Consider the following 20,985-nt stretch of genomic DNA (forward strand, 5'->3'; position numbering starts at 1 on the left):
CAAAAAAAAGGAGTTCTCCCAAATACTCAACAAAAGCTAACATCACATCAGATATATTAAAAGAAGTAATGAAACTAAAGAAAGGAAAAGTGCTTTAATTAATGATTGGAGAGGAGTTCATCGACTAGCTTCCGCCAATGCTCCAAGATCTGTTTAGGGGTACCATTTTTGTCTTCGAAAATGGCTCTATTGCGTGTCTTTCAGATGCACTAACTCAAGACTGTCCATTCCACCATCAAATGCCTACTTTGATTCTGATGTTTACAGACTGTCATAGCTTGCTTTCATCTATGCCAAAAGGAGTCTGAATCATTGCTTGACTGGGAACCAGGTACAGAGCTTCTTCTCCAAATTTCTGAAGCTTTCTCACAATCAAACAGGCAATGATTCACTGTCTCTGGTGTTCTATTACAGAATCGATATATTGGTGAAATAGAGTAGATTTGACGATGGAGATTATTAAGGACTGGGATCTTTTTGTGGAGGCTTCTCCAAAAAAAGATTTTGACTTTTGGGAGAAGAGGAAGCTTCCAGAGTTGACTCCAGGTCTCTTTGTGTTGCATTAGATTCGGGCAAAATACAATTGAGTGATGGAAGAGCAGGTATGTGATTTGATAGCCGGAACTGACTTCATAAATTTCATTTCTTGTTTTTGTCCAATAGATTTTATCTTTTCTATTAGAAATGTTTGTAGCCAAAATTTGTTGTGCAGTATCTGAGAAGAAAAAAATTGATGAATTAATTCTTTATACCAGGTTCTATTTGGAAGGAGCAAATCACTGACTCTGTCCATAGAATGATTGGGCATGCTTACAACAGAGCTTGGAAGAGGTACAAAATGGTGATTAGGAGCGAGCCAAGGATCTCTTAAGGTGTGGAACTGTGGATGCTAACAGCTGACCCAATTTCCAGCACAAGCCTTTGGCCAGCACTCTGCGGCCTTCCAGTAAACTCCTCCAATCCCACCAAGGTGAGTTTCCTGACTCTGCATGTAATAAATTGTTGTAGTGATACTATTTGCCTTTTAGGATTCTAGCTAACAGCGATTGAGGTTGAGTAATTACTTTCCAAGATTGTTTATTAAGTAGAGTTAGGTTTTGAGCCCTTTAAGTCTTTGAATCTAAGCCCACCTTCACCCTTAGGTCTTGACATAGTGTCCCAGCTAATCCATGTCATTTTCTCTTTGAACCTTTCTGACGCCACCAAAATTGAGTGATAATGATATGGAATTCAGAAAGAAGAGAATCTGGTATCCTAAAGCAAGAAAGTGACTAAATAGGAATAGCTTCTCTTACCACCTTAATGAAAACGTGTCTACCAGTTGTAGATAGCAGCCTTCTCTTCCAACCTTGAACTTTCTGTCTGACTTTTTTCTTGATTGAGCTAAAAGTAGCCCTCTTGGATCAGTTGACAGTAGATGATAACCCAAGATATTTGTCTTGGGCTCCTATATTCCTGATGCGTAGTCTTTTAGCTAGCAATAATCGCTTATCAGAAGGGATATTATGTTGAAAAATATTGTCAACTTATTAAGATTCACTTGTTGGCCACTAAAATTTGAATACGAATTGAGCAATTCTAGGATATTGTCACATCTATCTTTTGTTGCCTTACCGAACAAAATTGAATCATCAGCAAATAGTAAATGGTTTATAGAGGGATATCTCCTGTTGATCTGAATACCTGAGATGAGATTGTTTTGCTCTGCTTTCTTAAGCAAGAAGGATAAACTTTCTGCGCAAAAGAGAAAGAGGTAGAGGGATAGAGGGTTACCTTGACGGATGCCTCTATGTGGCTTAAAAAAGCCATAGGGTTGACCTTCAACAATCACAGAGTAAGAAACTGTAATCATCACCTCTTGTATCCAACCAATCCATCTAGGATTAAATCCTAGTTTCTCCAACATAAACCACAAGAAATGTCACTCCACTTGATCATAGACCTTGCTCATGTCTAACTTTAGAGCTATATCTGTCAGTAAACCTATTTTCTTGGTTTTCAAGTAGTGCATGCATTCATGGGCTATGAGTATGTTATCATTAATCTCCCTTTCAAAAATGCACTTTGATCAGGAGAAATAAGATTATTCATAATACTTTGTAGTCCTTTGGACCAAAATTTTTTGAGATAAACTTGTAAAGATTGATTGATCGGTCTAATTTTAGTCATATCAGTTGCATTAGGAATCTTTGAAATGAGACAAATTTGAGTATGATTAAAGAATTTCAGTAATCTGTCACTCACAAAAAATTTCTAATAGCCTTAAAAACATCTTCAGCAACTATATATGTCACAATAAAATTAAAAAAATTTAGAAGTAAAACCATCGTCACCTAGGACACTTTGGGAATGGATGCTAAAAATTGCTCGTTTAACTTCCTCCATCAAAACTAGTCTTAATAGTCTTTTATTCATGGCTGGAGTTACTTTGGATGGGAAATCCGCAAGGAATCCCATAGGATCAGCAGTATTAGTGGAAGAAAAAATGTTCATAAAATAATCCTCTGCAACTTCAGCTATTTCTGCATTAGTAGTAGTCATTTTTCCATCAGATTTTACTAACCTCCAGATTTCGGTACGACGGTTTTTCGATCGGAACGACTGATAGAAGAATTTAGTATTCTTGTCTCCCTCCTTCAACCACTTGATCCTGAATTTTTCGAGCCAATAACTTTCTTCTCTTAGGTAGGCCGATTTTAATATTTTCTCCAGCATTTGAACTTGCTCTCCTTCATTAATCCTATCTTCTCTAAGTGCCTCAAATTATCTGGTCAAATCATCAATCTCCTTTTTTGAATTAGCATTTGAAGTTTGTTGCCATTGCACCATCCTATGTCTGCATGCTTTCATTTTTTGGGATAGGATGTACATGGCTGATCCCTCGTACATTGACTGCAAGGTTTTAGTAATTATTGCTCGGACATTATCATTTCCCACCACATTTCCTGCCATTTGAACCGACGCTTAGCTTTCTCAATTAGGGGGTTAGTATTTAGCAGAATTAGAGCATAATTTGACCCATTTTCTTGGAGCCTTTGTAGAGATGTTGTAGGATATAGATTAGACCATCTCTTGTTCAATAGAGCTTGACTAAGTCTCTCCATAACAGATCTGCCCCGCTTCGCTTGTTGGACCAGGTGAAAATTTTGTCATTCATGCCCATATCCAGCAAGCTATTGCTATCAGTAAAACATGTAAATTATGCAGTAAAAATATCCAATTTTAAGCTACCACCGCTTTTTCATGTTGGCCCACAATAACATTAAAATCCCCATCAAAACAATTGTATCATGGAACTGCTGCAGAAAAGTAGTTAATTATGAAAACTATTCTAATTTGATTTGTTCTAAAGTGCTTAAATACACACCTACTAGCCCCGGTGACTATTATTAACTCCCTCCTTAATTTTGGCTGCTATGAAATACTCTCCACATGAAATGATCTCGACATCCAACCCCTCTTTCCACGCCAAGGCTAGACCACCAGCTGTCCCGATTGGATTATTAATAATGAACCATTCTACAAACTTGCAAGTTTTGAGCTTACTTTTCACCTGTCGAGGTTGGTTTTTAGTTTCGCAGAGGAACACAACCTCGGGGGAGTGGGATTGGCATATCCTTTTAAGGTTTTGGATTGTTAGTGGTCTCCCTAAATCCTGACAAGGTTTAATTATTCTGTCAGTCCTTATAATTTTACCGAATTTTAATTAGGTCTCTGTACATTTTTTCTTTTTAATTGGGTCCCTGAACTAATATATTTTTTTAATTAAATCCTTATCGTAACAAAAAAACGTTTGAAAATTAAACAGAATATTCTATTTTCAAATTAAAGATACCCTAACTTTTTTCTAAATCCCTAATTATCTTTCCCCTTCTGTTTTTACAAAGACAAAATTAACCTCACACTGTCCTCCTTTTCCTCCTCTCTGTCTCCCTTCTGTACTCTCGCCTTTCCCTCTCCCTCTCCCACCCTCACTCTTCCCACCTCCGCGCACCCCTCCTTTCCCCTCCCTCCTCCCCGATCCCTCCCAGACGAGCTTTCTTTCCACCTCCTGAGCTTGACTTCGACACCCCTCCTTCCACGTTCCTCCTCTCCCGAGCTCCACTCTTGCGTTTTCCACTGAAGAAAAGTTCCCATGTTGGGGTACCCACTAAAGAAAAGCTCCCAGATCAGCTGCGTCGATCTTCGAGGTGGCCTCCGACACCGTCATCTTCGCACCGAGAAAGACAGAAAAAGAGAGAGACTGCAAAAGAGAGATCACATTACGGGGAGAAAGAAAGAGGTCGAGGCTGCGGAAGAGCAAGGAGGTAGAGGGTCACATCGCTGCTGCCATTGTTGTTGGAGGAGGTCGCCGACGAGCTGCTCCTTTCTCGTTTGTTCTCGGTAGTTGTTATAGCCATTGTTGTAATTGTTCCTAAATTCTTCTTCATTGTTGTAATTGTTGTTGTTTCTTTTCACCTCATTCTTGCTGTAGCTGTTGGGATTGTAGTTACAATTATTGTTGTTGTTGTTGAAGCTCTCATAAGTGAGATCTTTATCAAGAAGCTCATTTTCAAAGATGGTTGTTGTTGTGATTGGAATCTCCTTATTAGGAGAAGAATATTGAGTAGCAGAAGACTCTGTGCCATAAAGGCCATAGCCATTTTCATTGTCAACAAAATCAAGCTCTATGTTGGCTCTAATTCTACTGTTGTTGATTCTGTTTCTAGTGCTGGTACAATGATTGGTTCTGGTGTTGATGTTGTTATAGGTTCTAGTGTTAGTGTAGGTGTTGGTGAAAAAAAAAGTATAGAGATCTAATTGAAAATTTAGTAAAACTACTATATAGATCGGCAGAGTAATTAAACCATCCTGACAATTCCAGTTTAGAAGTTTGATGGTTCTTTGGATGCCAATTGATGGCTGGCACCCACCACTCCCAAGAGTAGAAGCATTCTCCTCTAAACACATCTTCTTGTTCCCCTCAACGTACTCTTTTTCGAAAATTCTTCTTTTGCTACCCGCTGCCCCACCATGTATCATCTGGGCTCTTTCTCAAGCTAATTGTTTTAAAGTTAGCCCTTTGGGACGAGAAGCTGATTTGTCAGCATTAATTACCACATTGCCTTTATTCATTGGTATTGGGCTTTCTTCCAGCATTATGGCTGAACCATTATCTGTGTTGGCTAGCCACGCTTCCTCCGAGATTTATTTTAACATATCATTAAGCATCTCTCTAGTTGCTATTTTCTCTTTATTTGTTGACTTTTATCATTCATTGAGAGGCTAGATAGGCCGTCTAGTAGCCAAGAAGGCATAAGCTTCTTCCTCAGTTGAGGAGTAGAAGAACCTGAATTGCTGTCATGGCTAGTATTAGAGTGTTGCTTCCTCTTTATACATCCTCCGATTTGATTTACTTTAGTCCATTCCCCTAAACAATCTTTAAACTTTTAGGTTAAGTAGAACACTATGCGTATTATGTCGCGTTTTTTTACACAATTTAAAATATAATAGAACTCGATAGATATAGTGTCAAATTCTACAAACAACAAATACAAAGTACCACACTCTTGATACAATGTTTCACTTAAAAAAAAAATTAATTAAACATTAATATTAAAAGTAAGTGAAACTAGATATAAAAATAGATTGATGTAGAATTTAAATACTATTATTTTCTATTATTATATTATCTACTAAAAACGCATCATCTTTTGAACAATTTTATGCGAACATAGAAGGTGATATTTATAGCCAAAAAAAAACAAACAAACATAATACAATATTATAATACATATTTTAATTTTTTTAAATTATTTTTTTGTAATATAATATAGTATTATAGTATATCAATTAAAATTTATATTATTTAAAAATTGATATAACATCATTACATTAATTAAAATTAAAATTATTCAAAAGTTGATGTATTTCTTATAAACAATACAATAAAAAAAATAGTACACCATACCTAAAATTAATATTTCGTTGCACAAAAATTATCTTTTTAAATTAATTAATTAATTTTAATCTTTTATATTTTTAAATAATTTAAAAAACAAAACAAAACGTCAAAAACACATTAGAAAAAGATAAAAAAAGTTGTTCTTCATTTTTTCCAAAATTTTCACATATGGTATTTTTCATTGGATTTCTCCTTCCTCCCCCTCCTCTCTTTTACTCTATATCTATCACACTTCTGTCATTAGGAGCTGTGGTAATTCTCATCGTTTCGCATAATCCATCAAAGTAGAATTCTTCAAGAACGGGATAACTAGAGACTTGACACTAGTTCAGTAGCGTTGCTCTGATGCATGTTTAAGTTCAAAATCTTGATGAGACAAGATAAATATAGCGGCGAATAAAGAGAGTAGAGTGTGGCCTCGCCCTAAAACTTTAAGGTTGTGAGCGTTTCGCCATCACTAGATCAAAATTAATCTCGATCTCTTTGGTATTGCTTTCTAGTGCTTCACGGATCTAATTGCTAAATTGATTCGGTTGAAAATTCGAATCTACCATTATAGAGTGGTATTAATGGCAGAGATATGATAAATATAGAGTGAAAAAGAGGAGGAGAGAAGAATTCGATGAAGAACACCATATGTGAAAAAATTGGAGAAGATGAAGAATAATTGTTTTTTTAATCTTTGTTAATGTGTTTCTGACTTTTTGTTGTTTTTTTGCCTAAATTTTGAAATTTGAAAATATAAAAAACTAAAAGTTAGTTGAGTTTTAAAATTTGATTTATTTAAGGTAATAAACATAAAAAAAAAGATATTTAGGTCTTTTCTAAAGTTAAATAAAACGATATTTTTTAATTCTATTAAATTATAAGAATATTTTAATAAAAATAATAATATAATATATATTTTTTTAAAATAAAACTAAATATTGATATGGATAATATAATTTATATGTTATATTTTTATTTACCTATATTTTTATCGTACTAATACGTATAAATTTATTATCATAAAAACAAACACCTTAAAGCAATATAGAATATTTTGTGAAGGGGGAATATGTAATTAATTAAGAGTAGCAGTTTTTAATCTGTGTATGTTTTAGTGTGTTAGTTGATGGACAATATAGCATTATACATTAAGGCATTTATATAGCATCCTAGTTATGATGAAGATGTAAAATTAAGCGCATCAAATACTATATGCCGCCCTAATAATAATCAATTAAGAACTGAAATAGACAAATAGTTATCTTTTGAAGTATATGTTATATTATTGATTAGTGATAATAAGTGATAAGTTAAGGTGTGATGGGTTTTGCTCATGCAGGCATGCACAGAGAAGCTAGAGTAGTATAAAACAGTGCCGGTCAACACTATTTGGTTAATGAGTCAACAAGGAGCCTTGATTGAATAATTTGAACCAACCAGTCAACGGTTCAACACTTCCATTTGTGATTCTAAAACACATTCAATACGGGTTAACAATAAAAAAAGGATGGTTCTGATTTTAAATGGAGGACAACAGCCTGTATTTGGATTGAAGTTGATGTACGTATTTAAGCCTTTTAGAGTTGTTTGAGAAGCATCTGTGTTATATAATTTTAAGAAGGGTCTAGCTAATACGTGATTTAATTGTACATAATAAAATTATTATTAAAAAGATTAAATATAAAATAAATGTAATAAAAATTTTAATTTTTTTATATTTTCAATAAAAAAATTTTAATTTGTAATTTAATATATGTTTTTAGAACTTAGATAACTAAACTCTTTTAAGAAACATAATTTATCGTATTTATATGTCGAATATATTTTAGACATAATACTTATTCGACATCCATCAAATAAATATATCTTTAATATATAATCATATTTTAATAAATATAAAAATATTTTTTGAACACACTTAATTTAAAGCCATTGACATATCCAACTATTCTTTACTAAAATATGTTTGAAATCGGTATAAAATTAAAATAGTCTGTATATTATTAACTAGTAATACAAAACTTACCTCTATATAATTAAAAGAAATATATAAGAAAATAATTTTAAAATTATTTTATATTTTGTATATGTATGGTATGCTGTCCCCTCTCAAACATAAATTTAAAATTAGTTAATCCATATGTTTCGTGTTTTGTCATTTGTGTGTGGATGTCTGTGATTCATGAGATGAGATTATATACGAACCACTTAATAAGTCACTACAACAAACGCGGCAGATGGCGGCGGTTGGAATTTCGGATGGCGGCAGTTTTTTGACCGCCGCTAGACATTTTGCAACGGTTGGTTGACCGCTGATAGTAAGGGCGCCAGTAAACCTTTAGCGGCGGTTTTTTACGACTGCCGGAATAACCGCTGCCAAACTGTGTTTAGCGTCGAAAACATTTTGCGGCGGTTAGCAACCGCTGCTATCTTTTAGAACTGATTTTAGACCCATTTCGCGGCGGGTAGATAACCGCCGCTTTTTAATTTTGTTAAAAGTTAGGATTTTGCGTCGTCCCATAGTAACCGCCGCTAAAAGTTCAATTTTGTTTTGATTTAAATTGATTATTTGAATTTTGTTTTCATATCACAATCAATATTTAAAAAATATTTTAATTTTAAAATATTATGTATTAATTTAACTGATTATGTTTGCAATTACAGTAAAAAAATACTTGACTTAATACACAATGATTTATAACTGATATATATATATAGATTACAAACGAAAATAGTTAATGTTCACAAGGAAAAAAATTGTGTTTAAGATCCCTATTTTGCTCCACTCCCCAAAAACTTCAGCTGTGCATCAATTTCAGGTGGCAAAGTATGTCCTTGCTGTTAGATGATGTATTTCACCAGGTTCTCCATGATTTGTATCTTTGCGTTGTCTTCTGCTGCCTCTGCCTTATGTTCTGCTGCTGCTGCCTTATGTTCTGCTGCAGCTGCCTTCAATTCTGTAATCTCTGTCTTTTGTTCTGCTGCCACTTCCTTCAATTCTGTAATTTCTCTCTGATACTCCTCAATTTGCACTCTAGGGTTTGATTGTGGAGTATTACGAATAATTTCGCTTGGACATGGTCCAAAACCTAACCCCCAAACTCGTCCTGAATGCTCCTTTCCAAGGACTTGCACAAGCGAATCAGTAATAGAAATCTCCTTCGAGGTTCCACCTTGGCTCTCGATACTCGCAATCGCTTCCTACAGACATACCAGAGTTAAGTTTATGTGTTTTTAAAGTTAGCAACATGAATAGAGTAACAGATGTAAATCATTCTTAACCAATACTTACTCCAACAACACGCGCATCATCATTCATATATGAGCCATCCCTTTTTTATGAGTCATAATAAACATCTCTCCTCTGCTGATGTGCCTTTGCTGTTTTTTCTCCTACAACCACATAAAATATTTACCCAATCATACATGTTACAAAAGAATATAACAAACCAAAAAAATATGTATCAAACATAATACACACATAATTACCTCTTTCATCCCTTAGCCTTGCTGTTGTCTTAGAGCCCCCAGTATGTGTATATAGTTGCTTCGACCGATTTAGAGAATTTTGTCTGCACATTTCCTATAAATAAATACACAAATACAGTTTATCGTGCAATGAATTGTATAAAGTAATGATGCCTTCATAGTGTCACGGATTTTATTTTTTAAGGTTTGAAACTAATTTGACTGATTTTTGGCTTTTTAATTATATCACTTTCTATCAATTATTTTATTCAGGTATTAAAAATGTTAAAAACTGCAACATTAAATGGAGTACCAATTTAATATTAATTACCTTCGTAGATTCCTTCAAACGATAGTTAAGGAACCATCTCCACTGTTGTGCATCTATTCCTGATGGGTTACGCTTGGCATTTACTTCGAAACTCTCTTCGTCGTCGTAAACCTTGTGAAACAAGTGGTTTCTTGCTTCCTTCCAGATTTTTCCTAGCCTTTGAATCATTACCCGCTTTATTTTTCCCTTGTCATCCTCCTCATACCGAAAGGTGCGCTAAAAGTTTGACACACAATGCGATACACGTCCACAAATGGAAAAGTAAGAATTTGATGTGATTTTACTTAACATAATAAATTCTAAATTTTAATATCATATCTTAGTTGTCTCATATGCATGTTCCTTTAAAGCTTTGTCCATTGTCTTCCAACTGTCTTCATTGATGGGAAAATGTTGAAAGTCAGCACCCAGATTCACTAGAAACCCACTCAATAATCCAGCCGCCTGATCGATCGGTTGCAACTCTTCATTTAACTCCAAAATGATTTTTCTGCCGGGAGGAAGTACTATGGCCTCCTTGACGCTCAAACTCATCGTTCTTGTGATGCCATCATCTAAGAAACAAATTAGAAGGATTAATTGCATTAGTGTTACCTTAAAATTAAAAAGAATACCAAAGTCATCCAATTATGATTAAATAATGCAGACCAAAGATAGAAATTTTACCGCTTACAACAACATTCCAATAATCCGTATCCTTGCGACCGTTGGACTTGTTCCGGGGTACAGCTTCTTCTTCAGCATATAAGTCATCAACGTAATCATCCCATGAGTCAACCTCATCAGCCTCGGGATTATAATCTTCATCATCCGAAGAACTTTGGGCAGGCTCAGCAACATGTTCAGTCCCAGCATTGATATGCTGAGTTTTGTCAGTGCCAGCGTTGGAGATACAGTTGTACCGCGGTTTCTTAGGCATATTTCCAAACCTTCAAGCAAACTACTAACACTTATTAGAGAGTAAAAACCTACCAAAAGCCAATGATAAAAATGTAATAAATTTAAAATTTCAGTGTAACTACACAGATTACATGCCTTAAATAAAAATCACATCTATTATTGAAATTTTGCAAATTAAAATGTCACCATAGATTTGACAACACGAAAACCGTACAAGGAAGCACACAAGATGAGCTTCCTAACAAGAGTTTAAATCGGATGAGAAGTGGTTGAGAAAAAATATATTCAAAGATCGCAATCCAAGTTAGTCAAGGAAGGGTTGTGATTTGGAGCACACCATTTATGATATGTTATTCACAGTTTTCTAAAGATGTGTGTGTTCAAACATAAAAAAATTTCTTAGTAAATGAGTCTCACCGTATTTAAACAAGCATCCATCAATACAGCAAACTCTCTAACTATCCTCTCTTCCTTGCTTTCTGAAAACTATATATTCAAGTGAATTTTGATGTCACAGGAAAAGAAGAAGTTCGGTAATTAATTTTTCATTCAAACCAGGTGATTCCTATGGTGCCTAAAAGGTGATGTCTAGTTTGCAAAAAAGGTTTAAAAATATTTAATTTAAAAAATATAAAAATAAATCATTTTTAAATAGTTAAAATTTTCTCTAAAAAATAAATTTGGTAAAGTTTAGACACCATAGAATTCACCTTGAAACTAATACTCTGTCAGAGGACTACACTAATTCAATTAAAAAAAAATCCAAATACTAATTTTTGAAAAGTTTTCTTATCCAGAAACAGAGTATATAAACCTAGAAAGAGCAATTCCACACAGTCAGCAAAATACTATCAGAATTACTAAGAATAAAGTAGTCTAATCCACTATTCTGTCTATCCATTCAAGAGTAAAGCAACATGCAACACAATTCTAACAACCATATCCTCATAAAATTTCTTGCACTAAACATTTTTCCAATTTTGTACCACTTATGGGATGTTACAATGGAAGTGTACAGATTATAGAAACTAAACTAAAAGCATATCACTTTTCTATCATCACATTTGGTGTCTTTGACATTATCACAAACAGTTGGTGGAATAAGACTTAAGATGCATCAAAATCCAAACTTTTTTACATAATAGTGTTATTAACCAAATGGGTTTGTCTTCAAGAGGAAAATGAACCTGAGAGTAGTATTGCTTTCAGCTACTTCATTACGTACCATACACTTTTTCTCTTTTAATATGTAATTTTTATCACATTTAAAGGTCTTCGGTCAATTAAAACAAATATTAAATAATTTATTGAAAATAAAGTAAATATATTTAATATTAATCAAACTTTAAAATTTGTTTTTTTTTTTGTTTTTTCTGTTTTATTCTAAGTGAAGGAATCCTTTAACAAAGCTCAATAGTTGACTGAACCTAATTAACTAAAAATAAACAATGAATTCAATCAAAGGAAACGTAAAATAGCTACAAGCATTCAGCAATTTCAATGGGTTAACAAAATATTGTGACTATCCAATACCCCATAAATCTAACATCAGGCGTACTATAAATTTTCATAGACTTAGTAAATATACAGCAAATTTTTTAAGCACTTAAATTTTGTTAAATAAAACAATAATGATAGAAGTTTCGTTGGATACATTGGCAAATTAAGAATAATGGAATAACTCACCACAAAATCAGCAAAGGAGTGATCTCAACAAGGACCAGACCAACCGAAGAAAATAGAAAACCTTATACAAGTACAGCCAAGAGAAATGAGGAACACAATGAGCGTATTAATCTGGTCAACAAAACAGGATTTCAAGCTGTAACAGAGGAGGAGCAACAATAGCAGAAGCACGCAGCGCAGAGTATATAGCAGATTCTGGCGCAACGGCTACGAGATAAAATACTGCTTGCGGCCCCAAATTAGGCGTATGAATGTGAGGAGGAGGTGCTGAAGATTAAGTTAGGGTTTTCTGTGAAACATTGTGTGCTGAGGGGTATAAACGTGTGGAGATATTAAAGCTAAAATTTTGGATTTGTTACTAAAATCTTTCCTGGAATATTGGGCCTGACTTGTGCCGTTACACTAAGTGAGACCTTTATAAAATTTATTTGTGTTAAGTGATTATCCTTCAGCTTAGTAATTCATTATTTGTTGTTAAGTGATTAACCGCTTTGATTAAATAAATATGAATTCTTTGTTGGTCTTATTTTTAATTTTAGCTTTTTATTAAATTTAATTCAAATATTAAAATTTAGAATGCTTACGCAATAAGTTTAAACTTTTTTGAATTTAATTTTTTTAAATATTTATTGTTATTTTTTCTAAGGAATTCGAATCCTAATATGAACAGATATATTTAATGTCATGTAAAGGCTATATAAATACTTCTATATTCTTCTACTAAGAGAGAGAAATTTTTATTATGAACTATTTTCTTTAATTCAAATTCCATTCCCTAAAATCAACATCTATTACTGTTAATTTATCTTTTCTTAGTTTCATTGTCACATTCACCCAGGTACATGTGTTAATTCTATATGTTAAATTTATTCTGCATGTGAAATTATGTTCTTCACTCCTACCTTAGGCTAATATCTTTTCAAAATAATTATTTTACTTGCTAATATTTTTCTAATATTTAAATTAACTTATTGAAAATGCTTTGATTATCTTCTTCATAATTTTTTGGTATCATTGGTTGTACATGTTTTTTGTCTTTTAATTAATGATTATAAAGTCTATGACCTGGGTTGATTATGTCCATCTCTATTGACACTATGTGCCATGTTAATGCTTTTATTTTGCTAATGGCGAGCAAGAATTATACACCGGATGCTCAAAATACTCGAAGCTATCATTCTTGGTGAAGCTTTACCACATAAAGTGTATGTGTGGTGTTAGTGACAAGGCAATGTCAATGATCCTAGATTTGTTGCGAGTTGCATTTGAGCACGCTATACTACCGAGGACATTCTATGAAGCCAAGAAGACGATTAGGAAACTGGGAATTGAATACAAGAAAATAGATGCATGTCCAAATGATTTCATGTTATATCGGGGTGATGAGGAATAATTGATCAAGTGCAAACAATGCGGGACTTCAAGATGGAAGCAAAAGGCGCGAAAGGGTTCTATCATCAAGCTGAAAACTCATGTTAAGAGAAATGGAAAACCAATACCAGCAAAAACTCTTCGGTACTTTCCTCTAATACCGTGGCTTCAACGGTTATTCATGTGCAGCAAGACATCTAAAGACATGTTATGGCATAAGGAGTGTCACAACAATGACAGTTTCTTGAGGCATCCGAGGGACGCTGAAGCATGGAAAAAGTTTGATGCGAAGCATACTGCTTTTTCATCGGATCCGCGTAGTGTTCGCCTGGCCTTGGCTAGTGATGGATTTAATCCTTTCAGAAACATGAGCACAAAGTATTCCGTTTGGCCGGTGATTCTTATCCCGTACAACTTTCCTCCATGGCTTTGTATGAATCAGACCTCTTTCATTCTATCCATGATTATTCCTGGTCCTAAAATGCCAGGTAATGATATAGATATTTACCTGCAGCCCTTGGTTGATAAGTTGAAGCAATTATGGGATGACATTGAAACATACGATGCTCATACCCAATGCACCTTCACGCTGTATGCGGCGTTGACTTGGACTATTAGCGATTTTTCAGGATTGGAAAACTTATCTGGGTGGAATACGCACAACGGCTTAGCATGTCCTACCTGTAATTTGGATGCTAGGGTACAGCGACTCACATTTAGTCAAAAATGGTGTTTCATGGGTCATCGTCGATTTCTGAGTCAGGGACATAAATTTAGACAAGACCAGGTAAAATTTGATGGCCAAGTAGAGAATAGGGATCCCCGAAGATGTTGTCTGGAACAGATATCTTGAGGCAACAATCAAATATTCACGTGTCATACGGAAAGGTTCCAAACGTGATAGGACATAAAAGACGCAGTGGTGAAGATGCCAACCAGTTTGACTCAAATTGGAAGAAGAAGAGTGTTTTCTTTGAACTCCCATACTGGGAAGATAATATGCTATGCCACAACCTCGATGTAATGCACATAGAGAAAAATGTCTACGATAAGGTAGTGTTCACCGTATTAAATGATAGTGCCAAGTCAAAGGACAATTTGAAAGCTCGAAAGGATTTACAATGCATGGGTATAAGGCCAGAGTTGTGGCCGTGCGATGGTGGAAAATATTCTTCTGCAATATTTACAATGTCAAAATCACAGAAGGATACATTCCTGAAGACTCTCCAGAAAGTTGTCTTTCCATATTGTTATGCTAGCAACGTTACGCGTTGTGTTGACTTGCGACAGCGTAAGTTGGCTGGGTTAAAAAGTCATGATTGTCACATTCTGATGGAGCATTTACTTCCAATTCTGGTTAAGAATGCACTGCCTGCCCCCGTGGACAGCGTAATTGCCGATCTTTCATCATTTTTTCGAGCACTCTGCGGGAAAGCCATAAACCCTTTACAGCTTGATGAACTCCAAAATCATGTTGTTCATACCCTGTGTCGTATGGAAATGATTTTTCCTCCTTCGTTCTTCACAGTCATGGTACACCTTATCGTTCATCTTGTTGAAGAAGTAAAACTTGGTGGCCTAGTGCATTATCGGTGGATGTATCCGATAGAGAGGTTAGTATGTATATAACCATATCTATAACATGCATTTGTGCACAATTCATGATCCTAAGCATACGAATTGGTTTTATTTGAAAGGTATCTGGGTCGTTTGAAGCAGTATGTGCGCAACAGGGCTCAAGCAGAAGGCTCAATTGCGGAGGGGTACTTATCGGAGGAAATCCTAACTTTTTGCTCTAGATATCTGGATAACATTGAGACTAGAATGAATCGACCGGTGCGAGTTGACGATCAACCTAGCGGAGTACTCCCTAATGCATATGAAACCATGTTTCTAAAAGTTGGAAAGGTGATAAGGACTGCAACATATTTTAAGCTGAGTCAGATGGAACGACTGCAAGCACATCGTCACGTGCTAGTCAATTGCGAGGCTGTTACTGACTTTATTGAGTAAGTAATCTTATGTACTAATTCAAACCTCGGATATATATCATATAACCTGTGCACTATTTGCAAATAATGTTTTGGAATTCCATATAGTTCATTTAGAGCTAAAACAAAGAGAAAGCTACGAGATCAAACAAGGTCGCAATCGAAAATAGATAGCATTGTGCACAAGGAATTTGTTCAGTGGTTCAAGCAACAGGTGAGAAAATATACAATGCATTATGCCAATTGCCTCGATAGCTAAAAATATTTACTATAATAAAATGACATTTCATGAATTTAAGAATGGTTGTTATATGACAGCAGGTTCCGATGGAGAGCACCCAGTATCCAGATGAGATTAAATGGCTTGCATGTGGACCGATACTTCAAGCAACACGTTACGGGGCATAAAATGTCAATGGTTATAAGTTTAGAACTATGGAAAAGGAGGAAGGGATGAAAACCCAAAATAGTGGAGTATATGTCTCGTCTAATACACGAAGTTATGCAAGCATGCATGACAACAAAGTGGCTGTTGGTAGTGTTCCATACTATGGCAAAATAGTAGACATAATTGAGTTGAATTACAGTTTTCGATTCTCAGTCGTGTTGTTCAAGTGTGTTTGGGCGGATACGACTACTAGTAGGGGCTTAAAACAAGATCACTTGGGTCTGACTAGTGTTAACTTCTCTCGTTCGATACACACCGGTGATCAAGAGGACCATGAGCCGTACATATTGGCATCAGAGGCTCATCTTGTATACTATGTGGATGATGAAGTAGATAAAGCATGGAGTATAGTGGTTCATGTCAAGCCGCGAGACTTGTATGACATGGGAGAAGAGATTGAAGTAGCTGAAGTTGGTTTTTCTCCACAACCAGGGTTGAACTTCTCAGCGGCAGGTGACATTGGAGACTTACAGTTGACCAGGGATGATGATATAGAAGACTCCGCAGACAATGCAGTTGAGAATATCGACGAGGTTACATAACAGAACTAGGGTTAAAGTCAACAATTGTTAACAGCAGTCTTTTTATGATTAATGTGTGGCTTAATGTTCATGGCGTATGTAGATTGATAGTTATATCACGAGTGGTATTTTCAAAATTCAATTAAATCTTGACTGAATAGTGGGTTTTAATAAATAAAAGTAGTGTTCCAATTCTTTTTATGATTTTGTTGGAAATTTTTAGCTTACAATGAAGATATAAGTTCGTTGTTATCGTATTTTGCAAACTATTATATATAATCAATGCTAAAGTTGTTATCACTACTAAATATTACTGCACATAAAATGATAGCATAACAGGGCAAATGAAAATGAAGGACTTTTCATCATGCTGTGCAAGCACAACATTCGCTAAAGAGATGGCTATGGCCTCGCCATTCTCTTCATTAGAACATGCAATTTCTGTTGCTAGAGAGATATGGTTTCGCAAAATGAATGTGTGGTGTTGGTTGGAGGCTATTTCAGGACGCTCTTGTTTCAATGAATACTTGGAAATGGCTAACGAATCTATCATGCAGGTTTGTTCATCAAGCATACCCTATTAAACTTGTCTTAAACTCTATTTGATCAATACATATGTTAAGTTGAAATATAAAAACAAACTTGCTGCGTTAATATTTGCAATGTCAACATTCATATTTGTAGGAACTTTATGAATGGGGATCAATGTACGAGAAGAAATTTGGATATGTTTTTGTGACATGTGCATCTGGAAAGAGCTCTGAAGACATACTTACTGAACTGAAGGTTAAAAAAATATATTATATACAAAGTTCTTAATACAGACACAGTGTTGACCGAAAAAGATAATTAACTATGAATTTTATTATATAGATGCGCTTTACAAACAAGCATGCAGTTGAGTTGGATATTGCATCACAGGAGGAAATGAAATTTATAGAATTGCAAATTACACAGCTTTTTTCCAAAGAATCTTCCCAAACGGTCAACAACGGAGATGGTAATTGTTGTTTATTGTTGTTTAGTTTTGAATCCTGTGTTAGAAAATTACACATACCATTTTTCTTCCCTAAAGTACTATCTAATGACTTGGAAGTTATTGGCATCTTTTGATTATACTAATATTTTTGTATGCGGATTCATATTTTCAGTTCTAGCTGAATATTCTGGCGAAATAGTTAACGACACTCTAGATGGGGCAGAGATTGATTCAGCAGACAATTTAGACGACATCTCATCCACTGGCATTAACATGTCCATGCAGTTTGACCTGAATAAGCTGTCGGAAGAAGACAACAAAACTTCAGATGACCAACAAGTAGAAGATGGCGTACATGTTGCAAAACAGCGCTTCAATCTGAACAAAAAACCATGGTTTAGAGATGACCTATCAGATCCTGTGTCACGTGAAGCCAGTAGATTCCTGACAGAATTTTTCTGGCCGGGTCAATATGATGTTGACGAGAAAAATTGACTTTTTATTTAAACAAACTACATTGTGTCCTTTAATTTAATGGTCGGATTGCAGTATTACCTATTTCACTACTTTTACAATTAATTGATTTATGATTGGTAAGGTCTAAGTTCGAAGAAGCCTATTATAAACACATGCTAAATTGAAATTAGCATTAATTTATACATATTTTATGTATTTCTTTTATAGTTATGCCTGAATACAAACATAGAAGTTCTTATACTAAATGAAAAAATCTCATTTTCAAGATTGTTCACCTCATTAAATATATTATTAAAATAAACTTTTTGTAACGTAAAACGAGTGATACGGTTGATGTTCCCTGAACATCAAACGTATTTGTGAAAATAAACTTATTAGAATATATCAAAAATTAAAATACAGGCAAACTCAATTTAATTACTAACGGAAAACTCTAAATTTTATGAAAGACAACATTTTTGTATTACGAGGGTCAAGAAATTAGTGAGAAATTAAGTAGTCTGTACTCTGTTAGTCTGTAAAAAATTATAACGTCCGAATATCGAAGTTAACAGAAATGTTAAAGATGGCGACGGTTGGATTGCAACCGCCGCTAAACGCAAACATTGAATCAGCATTTCTTCCACCGATTGTGTTCAAATAGCGGCGGTTACAAAAAAATCGCCGCTAAAAGACAAACGACTACCAACACCTCATGTAGCCGCCGCTTCAACTGCCGCTAGTTTCAGTTTTGCAGCGGTTAAAGGTCAACCGCCGCAAAACCGCCGCCGCCATCTGCCACGTTTGTTGTTGTGTATATTTGGACGGGATTATTATTATATAAAAGACGTATATTAATGATAAAAAAAAGTTGATAAACATTTTTATTATTATTATTATTATTATTTGCGCCATAGCAAACCCATCTATGATTATCAGTAATACTATATGTATAATTTTTTTTATAATTAAATCTAATTAAATCGGTCTACCAATAAAGATATTCTAAAAAAACACGCGTATACACATATTTTATTGTATAATTAGAGTGTGCATTGTATTTATTGTATTTTCTGCAACACATAAATTTTTGTTAAAAAGTACACAAATTTTGAAGTATAACATATAAATTTTTAAAATATAACAGACTAAATTTTACATATAATACAAACTTATCGATATAGTCCACAAATTTTTGTACATACCAGATACCACACAAATTTTCAAAATGTAGCACATAAATTTTTAAAGTATAGCACATAAAATTTTGCACAAACTTATCCATATAGTTAGGGGTATTCATGTTTCAATTTTTTCACATAAAAATTGATTTTAAACCAATTTATAATATAGTACACCACTTTAAACCAATTCAAAATAAAACCAATTTAAACTAGTTTATACTTTATATGCTAAAAAATTAGATTTAACCTCTTTCTCATCTCCTCTTTCTCTCTCCACCTCTTTCCTCCCTCTCTCAATCTTTCTTCTTTCTCTCTCTATCATTATTTATTTTTTTAATTTCTTTTTTTATCTTTATTTTTACGCTTGATACAAAAAAATTTTGTTTGTTGTTCTCCTTCTTATAAAATCTTTCATTCTAATATGATCATGGATTAATCAAACTGAAATTTTATATTTACGAGTATACTATGAAACAGGATTTTTAATCATATACTAAAAAAAATTAGTAAAACTGATTTTTTTAACACTCTTAGATATAATATACAAATTTTTGTATATAGTACACAGACTTTTGTATATAATACATAAATTTTTACACATAGCATACAATTTTTTGCTGTGAATTATTTTGTTAGTTGGGTGAGTCAATGTTATGAGCATGTAGTCCTCCAAAAATTTATGTGCTGCACATCAAAATTTATGTATTATATACCAAGATTTTTATGTTGTACATCAAAATTTATGTACACATGCGTATTTCATTGATTAGACGTTTTTGGGCATATGATCTGTCAAAAATTGTTGTGTTGTATACTAAAATTTGTGTGCTGTAAACCAAAATTTATGGGCTATAGTATTTTGAACATTTATAGAAGAAGAAGAAGAAAATGAAGACGATTATGTGACAAGGGAATCATAAAGTACTAACACTACCTCAAAAATAAAGACTATATACATATATATATATAGTTACGTGAATTGTTAAATTCGTCTCACATTCTCTTGTAAAAGAGCTTTTTTTAAGTTTGAAGTGTGAATTTGTGTGTATATCTCTATTTATATGTCTTATGTTAACATTTTTTTTTACTCTTTGTCTTAATAAATTTATATAGATACATGAATGATGAATTTGATTATCAATAATGAAATAATTAGATATTTAATTATACAAATGCTTTGACGTAGAAAGTTTTATTGATAAATACATATATTTAGTTGGTGGAAATTGTAAAATTTATCACTATAATTGAGAAAAAGATTAACGATGGTTTGAAACTTTCAAAAAATAGTACTTTAAAAAATGGTGATGGTTTAAAATTATTGCTAAATATAAAAATAGTCCAAAAAAAAAACTAATAATGTAATGACAGTTTTAAACCACTGCTAAAATATAACAGAAAAGATTACCATAATAAATGCCTCATATTAGTGACAATTTGATATTTTTAAAACTGTTACACAAGATTTAGCAATAACTTTTACCAGCGGTTTGCTAAATGCACCAGTGACACTCAAATTAACGACAATTTTGTAACCGGCATGAAGAAATTGAGCAACAATCTTAATTGTAGCTAAGCAGTTAAAAAACCAATAGTAAAAATTTATGTTATAATGTAGTGTCTCTATTTGTTAGAGCACATATCTAGTTAAACTCTATTTTATTTTATTTAAAGGATATAAACTTTTAAGAAACACTTGGGGTAAAAATTTTATGACA

At 33.7% G+C, this 20,985-nt stretch overlaps 3 protein-coding genes across 6 annotated transcripts; all 3 read left to right on the plus strand.

Moving 5' to 3' along the window:
- The first annotated feature begins 47 nt into the window (after positions 1-47).
- LOC107625878 (uric acid degradation bifunctional protein TTL-like) lies at positions 48-18,198 on the plus strand. 4 transcript variants are annotated; one of them, XM_016328609.3, is made up of 7 exons: positions 48-331; positions 415-602; positions 756-970; positions 16,980-17,205; positions 17,333-17,434; positions 17,522-17,648; positions 17,800-18,198. In XM_016328609.3, the coding sequence occupies exons 4-7, from the start codon at positions 16,993-16,995 to the stop codon at positions 18,120-18,122; spliced, it is 765 nt and encodes a 254-aa protein (XP_016184095.2). In that variant the 5' UTR covers positions 48-331; positions 415-602; positions 756-970; positions 16,980-16,992; the 3' UTR covers positions 18,123-18,198. The 4 variants fall into 4 exon arrangements, 2 of the variants coding, with proteins under 2 accessions (XP_016184095.2, XP_088359984.1); XM_088503858.1 differs by having other exon boundaries at positions 48-602; XR_002357914.2 differs by lacking the exons at positions 16,980-17,205; positions 17,333-17,434; positions 17,522-17,648 and having other exon boundaries at positions 61-331; positions 17,800-17,923.
- Positions 15,513-16,093, plus strand: LOC148575281 (uncharacterized). The gene is made up of 3 exons (XM_088505321.1): positions 15,513-15,697; positions 15,788-15,893; positions 16,001-16,093. Exons 1-3 carry the CDS (start codon positions 15,513-15,515, stop codon positions 16,085-16,087), a joined length of 378 nt encoding a protein of 125 aa, XP_088361447.1. The 3' UTR covers positions 16,088-16,093.
- LOC148575282 (uncharacterized) lies at positions 16,115-16,669 on the plus strand. Its single transcript, XM_088505320.1, has one exon. The coding sequence runs from the start codon at positions 16,115-16,117 to the stop codon at positions 16,667-16,669; it is 555 nt and encodes a 184-aa protein (XP_088361446.1).
- Positions 18,199-20,985: the final 2,787 nt, after the last annotated feature.

This window comes from Arachis ipaensis, chromosome B2 (assembly GCF_059453495.1).
Source record: "Arachis ipaensis isolate K30076 ecotype BB chromosome B2, ASM5945349v1, whole genome shotgun sequence".
Taxonomy (NCBI): Eukaryota; Viridiplantae; Streptophyta; class Magnoliopsida; order Fabales; family Fabaceae; genus Arachis; species Arachis ipaensis.